Raw genomic sequence first — 12,246 nt, 5'->3', positions numbered from 1 at the left:
GGAATATTCACTTTTAAACATAATAAAATGTTTTTCATACATCATGTGCACACAAAAATGAAATCTCAATTTGATTGAATCAAATAAATTATTTTAATATTGACTGGCTTGGACTTCCATACATTAAGGCTCTATAACTTTATTTAGACCAAACCAACCACTGTATGCATTTGTCTGAAATTACTACCTGTTTACAGATTTTTGCACCATATTAACTTTTCACCACTTTATTTGTGTCTGAAGTGCAAAATATATTAATTATCTAATTCCCAAATAATAAAAATCACATATTTTCACTTAAAGAATCCACATTGGTATGCTCAATCTTTGCCCCTGAGACATGTAAAATCATTACGCAACACTCCACCTGTCAATGGTGATGCAAAATGATGATTAGTATGCAGGTAGTATGCGGCTTCTCCTCATCTGCCCCTACTGAGTACAACCTCTGACCTGCTGACTGCCATCCTATGGATCACATTTCCATAAGCGATCTCTGTCGTGATCCATTCACCGGGAGGTGCAGTATGCAAGTCATGATTCTGAACTTAACATATTGATGAACTCTGTAGAGTTCGTGGAGAGAATCTGAGACCAGTGTGTTTTGCAGATAATAGAAACTGAAAGAGCTGAAGTGTTTTGGCGGAGGCTGCACGGGAATGGGGAAACTTTGGTAATTTTGATGTCATTTAAGTTTATATAGAAAAAGAAGGGTTTCCCACAAAGGATGCAACAACAAAAATGTAGTTATAAAGTTCTTAAACACATCACAAGTTGTGTTTAACTGGTTATGAAAGAGTCTCAATTTAATACTGATGCCTCTGTATGACCTACATAAACAAATAGGACCATCAGCGAGAAGATTGGCTATTTTTATATATTATTATATATTATTAAGGTCAATTTAGTTATGTTTCCATTAGTGTAAAATGATCTGAAAATAAAAATGATTATGTTTTTGTTTAGGGGACTCAGAGTTTTTGTTTTTTTACATTTTTTAAAACTTTTATGACAGAGTTGTAGAGAGGTGTCAGTAAGCGAGAGAGTGATGCATCAAACGTCCCTGTCTGTTGACATTCGTTGTCCCCAGAGGATGAATCTCATGATTTTGGTGACTCTTTTTGTCTCGCGCCATGTACTGAAATAACTATTTTTGAGAATTAAATCTTTGCTCTTGTTGAAAGGGGCACCACTTTCATTGGAAAGAAAATAAATAAACCAATCATTAAATGTATTAGTCTCATAACAAGGAATTGGTAGATTGACCTTTATCTTCGGCAAGGAAGGAGGAAACAAACCTCTTACTGATAAATGAGGACATTCATTTATAGCTAAATGTCAAACAGCTGAATAAATTGGGGATTGAGAAGGTATGTATGATGAGGAAAATAAACAAACAGTTGAAAAACAGATATCAAATGGTGAGATAAAGTGCAGTCATTGGCAATAGTGAGGTGAAGTATGTGATTTGATTATGAAAACAAAACCAGTGAGGCACTAATGGGTTGGGGCAATCTCTAAATGGGACTTATTTTATTCCACATCAGCTCTTTATTACAGGAAAAGAAGTGAATTTGTAGACTTGTGTAGAGATGAGTCAGTTTTAGCTCCCAAAGTTATCCTCCTCAGAGGATGAGACATTTACATACTGGACTGCATGATTTCCCCTCCACTATCACCCTCATACCAAAATGTGTTTTGCCAAGGATAATTTATAAGCTAATAGGCGAAATACTGTGACATTTTCTGAGCACCTTCATGCTCCGAAAGCTTTCCACCCTGCTGATTTCTTCACCTGAAGGAGAAACTGTTTAGTCCCACTAATGATAAGAATGAGAGGGAATTTTTACCGAAGATATCAGCCAGTGCCTTAATCAGGGTCCTCTAAAGGGTTTTTGTATCATAAGGTTATTATTAGCTCGCAATGATTGCCACAGAAGAAGACTGCATATGATACACTGCAGTTAGATTCAGTGAATGAGTAATCATTTTGTTGCTTTGGTGATTTGTTTTTGTCTTGAATAATGCAAAGTCACAAGGGATATGTGGGATCTTGTGTGTTGTCTTAAACAAGGAAATTCCATTTGTACCTGCCTGCATACTCACAGCGTGCTACAGCATGCTGCTTAGTTGTAGTTTGCCCTACAGTACATGGATATGTCATCTGTACCTTGGCATTGTGTCACAGGGTAAAAATGTCTGTTAGTCTGCTGCCACCATGTGGAGCTTCTGTCTTATTGTCTCACACAGAGACGGCAGATATGCAAATATGTAGATCTGATTACTCAAATGTTGTTCTTTGTCAGAGGGGAAGTGTCACTCTTGAATTTCCGTGTGAGAATTCAATTTATGGACTCAGTCTTCCCTTCTGTCCTCAGGTTTGTGGATGGGATCGAGACAGAAAACCAAAGCGGTCCAGCTCATAAGTTTGATTTCTCTCCCAGTGCAACTCGGAGTTTCCTACCCAGCCCTGATTCAGCTACCTCAGGTTAACACACACAGACACACACACGTACATATATCAGACTGGAGCGGGTCACATTAAAATGAAAGTCTAATATCAGCTTTGGTTAAGATGCATTTTTTAAATGAATGAATGAATCTTAATTATCAACCAGCTGCTGGAGTGCATGGGTGTGTGTATTAATGCATTCATGTATTTATGTATGTCCACAGGGGCCCGTGATGAGAGTGACACCATGCAGACTATTGCTAAGCTAAAACACGAGGTAAGGTTGGTCATAGTAATGTGTTGCAGAGTAACGAAGTGACAAAAAGAAAATGTATTTAATGCTTTTGCTGACGTTGAGAAAATCCAACTGGCTTACTGACCCTTTTAAGTCCCGCCCCCTTTTTGCTCTGTGCTCCAATAATTCAATTTTATTTATATATTGTATATATGTAATTCATAACAGAAGTTATCTCAGGACACTTTTCAAATAGAACAATAACAGTTGAGGAAGTCTCGTCAACTTTCTCCTTTCCTGTACTTCGATATGCTACGTGCTAGGCTCAGCTACGTTAAAAGGACGACCACATTTTGAAGATGATTAAAAGTTAAAAGCGACATATATTAGCAAAATTCTAGCTGACTGGCTAACTAGCTAGCGATTGATGTAAAATAGCTTGCTAGCTAGCTAGCTAGCTGGTGTTTGGCTAACATTAGCTAACAGATGTCACTAGCTAGCAAACGATTGATGTAGATTAGCTTTCTAGAGTTTTACTCTGTAGCACAATGCTAGCTAAGTGGCTTTCACAATGCTAAATTCTATGTGCATGTAATGCATCATTAATATTGAATGCAACTATTTAAATATAAAGGATAAAATACATCCATATTTTAAATTAATAAAATCCTTTTTTTATTGGCTCAAGACTTAAAGGTGTAAGGATGAACTCAGACTGCTGTATCTAAGTGCAGTAAATGCAGGTTTATAAGCCAAGACTGGAGAACAAGAGTCCTGTGTGTCAAACACATCAGCAGTTACTCCTCTTCTCTCTGTCTCCCCTCGCTCCAGATGACCATCCTCTCCCATCAGGTAACCACTGTCAGTCAGGAGCTGCAGGAAATGACGCGTCTTCTCAAACCCCTCTTTCATAACACCTCCACGCTGCTGATACCCGGTGCTATGACTCCGCCTCCCAGCGTGTCATCACACAGCTGCTCCCCGGCCCCGCCCCTTCTTACCCAACATGCACCTGTGGACTGTTCAGAGGATGAAAATCCTCCACCAGTTCTGCTACCCGAACTGTCCTCTCCCCAGCTGAGCGTGATGAAGGCGTTACAAGGAGAGTTTGATCCGCTTCAGTATTCACCCTCCCAGAATCCTCATCAGGCTGGTACCGCACCCCTAGCCTCTCACTTCTCAGCTCCCCCGTCACTCAACAGCTCTCCCCATGAGCACACAGTCATACCACCTCCCTACTCCTCCTCCTCCATCCCTTCTCTTTCTTCATCAATCCACCCATCATCCATCACTCCCCTTTTGGTAGACTTATCAGGACCTGGTAGTGAGCCACAAATACAGCCTCCATCCCAGTTCATATCCCAGTCTTATCCCCATTCCCTTTCCCAGCCTCAGCTCCAGCCCTCCAGCATGGCATCACACCCCCTAGAGCCCCTCCAGAGCCCGCCGGACATGGAGTGGGGAGAGCACACCGCCCAGCTCAGCTTCATCGATGAAGGACAGCCTTCAGTGTGAGCAGAGAAGAAGAAGAAGATCCAGACACTGGCACAGGACCGACAGGCGGGAGCAACCAGCATGCCACACAACTTACTGCATGACAAACATTTGCCCAGAGTTTGGCATGTGAGTTCAGATGTAAATACATCGATTTTAAACTGTTCTCAACTTAATCATCATGAGCACCATTGTAAGCAGATCTGATAATAAAATAGTTTGTTTTACAGTTTCATTTTGATTTGTTTGACAGGATAATCCTTCTAGCCTTTTCCACCAACTGGGAAGCCCCTGTAATTTGCATTGCCTTCAAACTTTATTGTGAATAATCATCATACACTGAGTTTGTTGCCAGATCGTCTATGAAAACACGATCCACATACAGCAGAGAATTCAACCTATCTGTCTCCGCAAAAGCAGACGGGCCAGCTACAGTAACAACTGTATGGCAATATGTCAGGGCAATATGTCAGGGCAATATGTCAGGGCAGGACAATGCCCACTTAAAAAAATCGTAATACACCCGCAATGCCTTGTATACACGCAATGCCTCCTGTATTTTGTCATCTAAATGTTGGTAATTCGGTAGAAATACACAAGCAAGAAGTTTAATCCTGCAGTAATAAACTCTTTTTGCATTTTATTATATAAATAAATGAATAATACATTCAGACACAGTAGCATAGTTTGTTGGGATCTACTGTAAAGTTTAAGTGATTTATTTGGCTAAAACCTGCAAAACCACTGGTATATCCCTTTAATAATGGTTTCAGAATAGTTTATTAAAATATTATAGTACTTGCAAACATGCAAACAATTAGCCTTACAATTACGACTGACTATGTTAAATGGGCTTCACTTCAAAAATGCTGTCAGGAAAGTTAACTGACATATTAATCTTTTAAGAGCAGCCACAACTTCTCAATGTGGACTTTTAAGATAATATGAGAAACTTCAAACTCATTGTTTTTTAAGCCTCAAGTGAGTCTCAAATCTTGGCTACAAACTCAAGTCATTATTCATCTGCCAAACGCACCTCTCCATCCTGCCTCAACGGATTGTGTGTTATTATTCAAAGGAATCTGTTCGATATGGGATAGGGTTTTTTAAGGGTATAACGCTTGAGATTTGGGAAGATATCAAGTCATTCCGAGCCAAAAGGCTTAAGTCCAAGTAGGGTCAGAAGTCACTGGCGTCACACCCAGCCCTTTTCTTTTCGTCAAGTTCAGTCTAAAGTCACCAGCTTCAGAGCTCAGGTCAGACTCATGTGACTAGAGTTTACACCTCTGCTGTGAGCACTCAACATTGTGTAAAAGTTTAACATGGAGTGAAACAATCAACGATTTTCTACTGTTGTGATCTTTACTGTGAAATGAAAAAGCCCTGACATCTCTTTTTCCGAGACTGTTAACCAGAAAAAGGATGACTTGAGGCGAGACTCAATGTCACTCTCCCTTATGCATTGCAAGAACTGGCAGACACTCACACTCAGTGATGGCACAAAACCCAGTGATTCCTCATCAGTCAGTTTTATTGAAGCCATGGCTGCCTGCTCAGGTGTCAGCCGTGAACCAATCAACAGCCAAAGAAAAGGTGAGAAAAAGGAACATGTCTACTCAGTTAGCCTTCTAAAAGACTGTACAGTGGGGCAAACGGCGCCCCAGTCCACCGGCTTGCGGTACTCGCCTTTCTCCAACAGGTACTGGCGACCCTTGTAGTTGGGGTGCTCATAGAAGACCCAAAAGCCTCCCAGAACCCTGCAGGAGTGAACCTCCCTGCAGCGGAACTTCTCCAGCACGGAGGGACAGTCTTCTGACGCTTCAAACACCTGACCGGAAAAGTCCCCTTTAACATAGAGCTGAATCTTGTAAGGGTCTCCGCTGGCCTGGGGGAAGACGCAGGGAAAAGGGGGACAGAAGGGGAAACAGGGAGGAGAAAAAGGGTTTGGGAAGGCGTAGTACAAACATGGATGGGAAGAGAGATGATTTTCTGAGAGATGGATGTAGAATTTGTCTATGATGAGAGGGTGTTTGGTGAAAAAGTGAAGAAATGGATGAGTGGATGCCACAGTGGAGAAGTGTAGTGTCAGTCATATCAAAAATATCTGTCTTAAAGGACTAGTGTGCAGGATTTAGTGGTATCTAGCGGTGACGTTGCAGATTGCAAACAACTGAATACAGCTTTCCTTCCAAGCATGTAGAAAAACTAACCTGTCTTTGTCCGCTCTGGGCTACTGTACACAAACATGACAGTTTAACATGGCTGACTCTGTAGAAGAGTATCCCTCAGATAAAAACGGCTCATTCTAAGGTAACAAAAACACATTTCTTATATTCAGGTGATTATACACTAATGGAAACATACCTATAAATATTATGTTTTATTTCTGCTGATAGATCCTCCTAAATGTTACACACTAGACCTTAAACAAGTCTAACAACTAAGCTTCCACTTTTTTATAAAATTTCTAGAAATTAGCATTTTAAACAAGAGCAACTGGCATATTTACTTTACTTCAAAATGAGATTTAAAGACTCAATGATGGACAAAATGAAGGAGATATATGATGCAGTTTTTTAGATGTGTTTCGTTGCAACATAATCTTTAGAAACTATAATCGGTATTTAGGGAAGAGACTGAAATTTTGGCATTGGAAGCATTCTGGTTTCCATTTGTAGTCCGAATAGTATTGACCAATCACTTCTCAGCGGGCACTGGTTACAGGTAACCAATCCCTGTGCAGAGCAAAAGAGGCAGAATGCAGTGGCTGCAATGCAATGTGGATCCAAATGGCTATCGTTGGACGATTTTCTTGTTTTTAATTCATTTTTTAAAGTATCTGCAGAGAGCTGTTTATAGAGATTCTCTATAGTTTTATAGAGATTAGTCAAAATTAGAGTTGTTTCGATACTGATACTGATAGTACACGTGTCTGTGCACTGATCCGATGCCATGCAATTTATTAGTCCGGAAACAGGACCCTGCTACTTCTCTGTCATAGGATAGCCATCTATATTTTAATGGAAATGTATGGATCGGTACTTGGCATCGGCCGATTCTCAAACTTCAGGAAGAACTGGTATCCGAACATCTCTAACTGAAATGCATCTTTCTAGTCGTTTTCAAGTATCAAGTTGCTTATCGGACTGCAGTGGAAATCTTGGCTGGAGATACTAGAAGCTCTGAAACATTGGCCTCCAGAGGGTAAATCGTTGTCACTTGATATCCCTGAAAATGTGTAAAAATGGAGCATAGCATAACATCTTCACGTAGGCCAAACTGGCTAATTCATTAGTGAGTGAAACTGTATGCCATCACCACCTCTGTATGACCCCTGACTTCTATAGAAGTCTAGTATGTTTAAAAGCTTACGAAATTAATCATCTTGCAGGAGCTGACTCTGTCGTTGAGGCCAATCCAGCTCTGGTAGTCGGGGTATTCGCCTCTGGTCAGGACATACTGGTAGCCCATGTAGTTCGGCCTCTCGTAGATCACCCAGGTCCCGCTCTCCACACGGGCCGAGTTGCAGTGACTCAGGTAGGAGTGGAAGTCGGTGCAGTCACTGTCGCACTCATACCTGCGACCCTGGAAGTTCTTGTCCTCGTAGAAGATGATCTGGGGGGATGGTACATGAGTTAATCTGATATCAAGGAATATTAAATGACAGAAAAAGGTGCTTAACTTTTGAGTTTTGTTCCTGAAATGTCAGTTTTGTAAGCCTGTAAATTACATTTATATGTGTAAACTGGGTTTGTAGTAAGGTCAAGTTACTGTTTGTAAACCCTATTTTGTGCTCGGTTTCATGATTCTGAGCTTACTTTTACAAGCTTTGAGGCAAAAACCCTCTACTCATTAAGATGGAGGATCCACAAGAGAAAGAGAGCAGGACAGCTAAGTCCGGACCAGATGCCTACAAGCTTAAAGTTCAGACTTAAAGAAATTGAACATGCAAGCCAAGAGCTGACTGTACTGTCCAAAACTAACCCTACAGACACAAACCTCAACTTTTTCAAGCACCACTTTCTGGATTATATAATCTTCTATATCTGTTTAACATCCTACAGTCAAGACAGGAAATGTCTACTATAGTCTACTGCATGGGTAAATCAAACCTGGAAACAGGTTAGCCTCAGTTTGTGCCTTTACATTTCACTCATACAAGTAAACAATTACTTAACTGTAACTACATATCTTTCACCTCTACTTACCCTGCCCATCCTGGGACTAGCTGTGCTCCACTGTGTGGTTTCCCTTGAATATGTGTATCTTATGTAATGTAAAACACTATGTATATGCACGTGAGTGTGTGCCCACATGTGCCCTCGTTCTCTCTTTTATACCTTCCGAGGCCTCTGTAATCGAGACAATTGCTTTGTCGTGAGAATGAGTTCCAAAATTTGACTCAGTGGTTCCATTGCTAGTCATGTTTTCCAGAAAGAGGCTGTGGGATTACGCTGCATAAAGACCTCAGCCACTGACCAACTCTTTACAGCAAACTGTAAACACACCACAAACACACTCTGACATAGATACAAATATTATGGGCCTCTATTTGATGATTGTGTAAATGTTAAACTGTAGTGGTCAGTCAGGACTGTGGCACAAACAGCCATGTCAGCTCTCTGTGTGCACCAACACACCCTGACCATCAATAGCGGCACTGAGCTAAACTTAAACACACAGGCTGACCTGTTTGAAATGCTGAAGACAGTTTGCAGCCTGGATGACAGCAGTGCCATCCAATCAGTGCAACAGATACTCCTCATTAAGGACAACAATGCTGCATTATACCTTATATCCAAGCTTTTTACCTGGAAACCCCTTTTCAGTTTCACTCCCAGCTGTACTAACACACAGCTGTGGGGATTCTGTTAGGATTTCACAAGTTGAAGTCAATGCAGTGCATTTTATCATCTTACCACCAGATGCCAGTGTTGTTTCACATATGTCTTCCCTTAAATCCCCTTATCTTAACCAGAACACAACCCAACTATTTCTGGCATGCCCATCTTCAAAAGCTGAAAAAAGTTTGCCCAACAGTTTTTTTTTAGAAAGCAAACTTGAAGTTGAATGTTTGAATTTTAGTTAAATAAAGGCCAGTGTGATAGCATCAGCATGCTCTTGATGGTTTGTTTTCCCCACATAAGTCATATTAATTCAACTAGTTTCACTCTATGTTTTTTCCCTGGTAATCCACGCCCTCCCACAGTTTGAGAACCACTGCCCTAACCATAACCAGTTAGGATAGGATGCTAATACATGGAAATATGGGGGGAAATTATTTTGAAGGCTGAAGTTACTAATCTTTCATTTGTTTATTTAGTGTTTATTTAGCAGTGATAATGCACCATACATGTATTGTACCAGATAGAGCTAAAAGCAAATTTTTATCTATAGTCCCTGGGCGGAGGTCACTAGTGATGCATAGGATACACAGATAAAAGATCAGCAGTAAATCAAAACCTTACTGTTTGTAGACAGGAAAAAACTCCATATGAAAAACTAAAAAGCAAAACCCAAGAATAACAACCACCCTGAAACAAACAACGGAAGAACAATACAGTTCCCACCAGGGAGCACACCATCCGCAAACCCAACACCATTAAAAACAGACACTTCATCAGTCACCAACCAAACACTCAGTACCAATGCCAAACATTGAGTGTCTGACAGTTATGCCCCAGTATGTCAATACGTGTGAGATTTCCAGTTTGCTGTGAAGTTTTGCTGTCAAGTGACCAAAAAACAAAAACGGATACATGTAGTTTAAAGAACACTACTGGTAGCTTTCAAAACTCTTTCTGGTTTATTTCCCATTTTTCAAGACACTTTCCTCAGGCAGTCAGAGAGGAAATAAATAAAAATGACATAGAACAACATTTGTCTGAATGTCTTGGACATAACATGTAAATGCAATGACAGTATAGGCAGGAATGAATAAATGAATAAAAATAGTCATCTAACTGTCTATACTTCAGGTGAGACAACTGATCTGGCCATTAACGACATGCCATTAAGGGACCACAGGGGGGCAGCATTTTGACAGTGAAAAAAAACAAAGAGCTCTTAGGTTGTCTACAGTTTGCTGTGGTTTGTCAAAGCAAAGTAGAATCTCAGTGCTGAGTGGGATGGACTTTGCGTTACGGCACAAATGAAGAATAAGGCACAGATCAGAGCAGAAGACAATGGACAGACAATTAATCTGCAACTATTCTGATAACCTGCATATAAACTGCATATCTTTGTGTTTGGACTGTCCGCCACAAAACTTTAGAAAATGTGGAATTTTCCCTTTTTTTTTTCACAATTCTCTCGACTGCCAAATTGATTAATCTGTAAAATAATCAGCAGAAAATTGATCATGAAAATAATCCATCAGCCTTAGTATAGACAGCAGCTAAATAAACTAAACCGAATCAGTAAAATAAAGATACAATTAAAATCACATAAAGCAAAAAAAATAAAATGATCCCAAAGAAGTCAATCTGATATGAATTTGGCTTATTTAACAATAATCTGGAACTCTTCAAAAACATTTTTTGATCATGTGGGTCCACCAGCGCCTCCTTCTAGCCTACACTGTATGCTAAGTGAGTAAATCAGAAATGCTTTAGTTAGCAAACATAAAGCTCCGACCACAACATCAATATTTGCTGTTACAGTAATAAGGGCTGGCTTGTTTTCACTGGAGTCTTATGAAAGCACTCTTTAATTGCCACCATCTCACACACACACACACACACACACACACACACACACACACACACTCTTATACAGTATGTATATATATACATACACTATATGCGCACACACACCTCCTGCTCATGGTGAGTGACTTGTGGTGAGCTGTCAGAGATACTTAAGATGATGTAGGACAGACAAGTGTTGGCAGTTTTCGCACAAACCACAGAGGAGAAGCAACAGGAAGGCAGGCCAGCTGAGCAGTAAATGATAGGTGATATTCTTCCATGTAGAATAAATCAAGGAAAGCTGACCACTGCCTCTGAACACCAGCCCTGATATGTGGACAGACTCTAACAAAACATGAAAGTGATGACCAGGCGGAGAATATGAGATCAGTTCTCAGGAAAGTAAAGACCTTCCAAACGTGCACCAAATCATCCAAAAGCTCATGATATATAACCAGAGGTCCATAACTTTAGAAATGAACATTTTTATATTCATAGATTCTGGATTTTTTTATGAGGTAGAAGGAACAGATGAAGGCTTTTAATGTGGAAATTATACTTTTTAGTTTATTTTCATTGCAGAAAACAACTGCAGTTTACTTGTACAATTGTACCAAGCTCTGTTTTGAATTTGAGCTACTAATTACACATGTTGAGCTGTGTTGGGATAACTAGAAACTCTTGTAGATTGGACCTTTTAAGGGGTGTTTACACTAAAATCCACCCATCAGATACAGCTGAAGTTACAGATTGAAGGATTTCTAAGGAAAGGAAGGTTTGTCTGGAACTCATTTTTATCCCTTTTAATCTTTACTGTTTCCCACCAGCAGGGGGCAGACAATCAGCTTCTCTATTATGCCCATTTTGATCATTTGCAACTTTTTAAACGTTGTTTGTGGCTCTTCAGTGGTCCCCACACACTCTACGGATCTACCAGTCAGAAAGCACCACAGTACACTGTTATTCAAGAACTGTGACATTGTTGCCATGAAGAACTTCTGACATAAATCACCTTTTTATACCTTCTCCTCCTCCTCCTCCTGTACTCTGCTATCACGACATCTGGGAAGTTAATTATCCTTTCTAAATCTGTGATCACATTATTCATTTAGTGTAAGGCTTTGGAGAATAAAGAAGCAGCTCTTTTTACTGTACACCCTCTCCAACAGCAGAGCTTAAATGGTAAAGATGATTATTTGAAGACAAGTAATCAAATAATAAATGTAACCTTTTTTTCCATGTATGTAATAGATGTAACTCTTTTTTCATGTATGTCAATCTGTTTTCAGGTTTCCCTCCCAAACGCCGTCTCCCTGCTCCCTCCCTTTCTCCCTCCCTCCCCTCTCTCTCTCTCTCTCTCTCTCTACATGTGTCAT

The 12,246-nt window shown here is 40.2% G+C and overlaps 2 protein-coding genes across 3 annotated transcripts in view; one reads left to right on the top strand and one right to left on the bottom strand.

Annotated features, from left to right (window-relative positions):
- Positions 1–4,413, top strand: part of LOC127378800 (potassium voltage-gated channel subfamily H member 3-like) — a 43,552-nt gene extending 39,139 nt beyond the window's left edge. Inside the window, exons 13-15 of one of the 2 annotated variants that reach the window (XM_051428064.1) lie at positions 2,379–2,488; positions 2,677–2,729; positions 3,519–4,413. In XM_051428064.1, coding sequence (XP_051284024.1) covers positions 2,379–2,488; positions 2,677–2,729; positions 3,519–4,202 — 847 coding nt within the window. In that variant the 3' untranslated portion in view covers positions 4,203–4,413. Of the gene's footprint in view, positions 1–2,378; positions 2,489–2,676; positions 2,730–3,518 lie in introns of those variants that run through there. The other variant, XR_007888166.1, reaches the window with a different exon arrangement.
- A 1,323-nt stretch (positions 4,414–5,736) lies between these two features.
- LOC127378599 (gamma-crystallin S-like) lies at positions 5,737–8,470 on the bottom strand. Its single transcript, XM_051427609.1, has 3 exons — positions 8,390–8,470; positions 7,554–7,796; positions 5,737–6,066 (listed from the first exon to the last, which is right to left on the bottom strand). The coding sequence occupies exons 1-3, from the start codon at positions 8,396–8,398 to the stop codon at positions 5,794–5,796; spliced, it is 525 nt and encodes a 174-aa protein (XP_051283569.1). The 5' UTR covers positions 8,399–8,470; the 3' UTR covers positions 5,737–5,793.
- Between the last annotated feature and the right edge of the window lie 3,776 nt (positions 8,471–12,246).

Source organism: Dicentrarchus labrax, unplaced genomic scaffold (genome assembly GCF_905237075.1).
Source record: "Dicentrarchus labrax unplaced genomic scaffold, dlabrax2021, whole genome shotgun sequence".
Lineage (NCBI taxonomy): Eukaryota > Metazoa > Chordata > Actinopteri > Moronidae > Dicentrarchus > Dicentrarchus labrax.
Note: the sequence above shows the minus strand (reverse complement) of the source record. Positions and strands in the feature narration are given on the sequence as shown.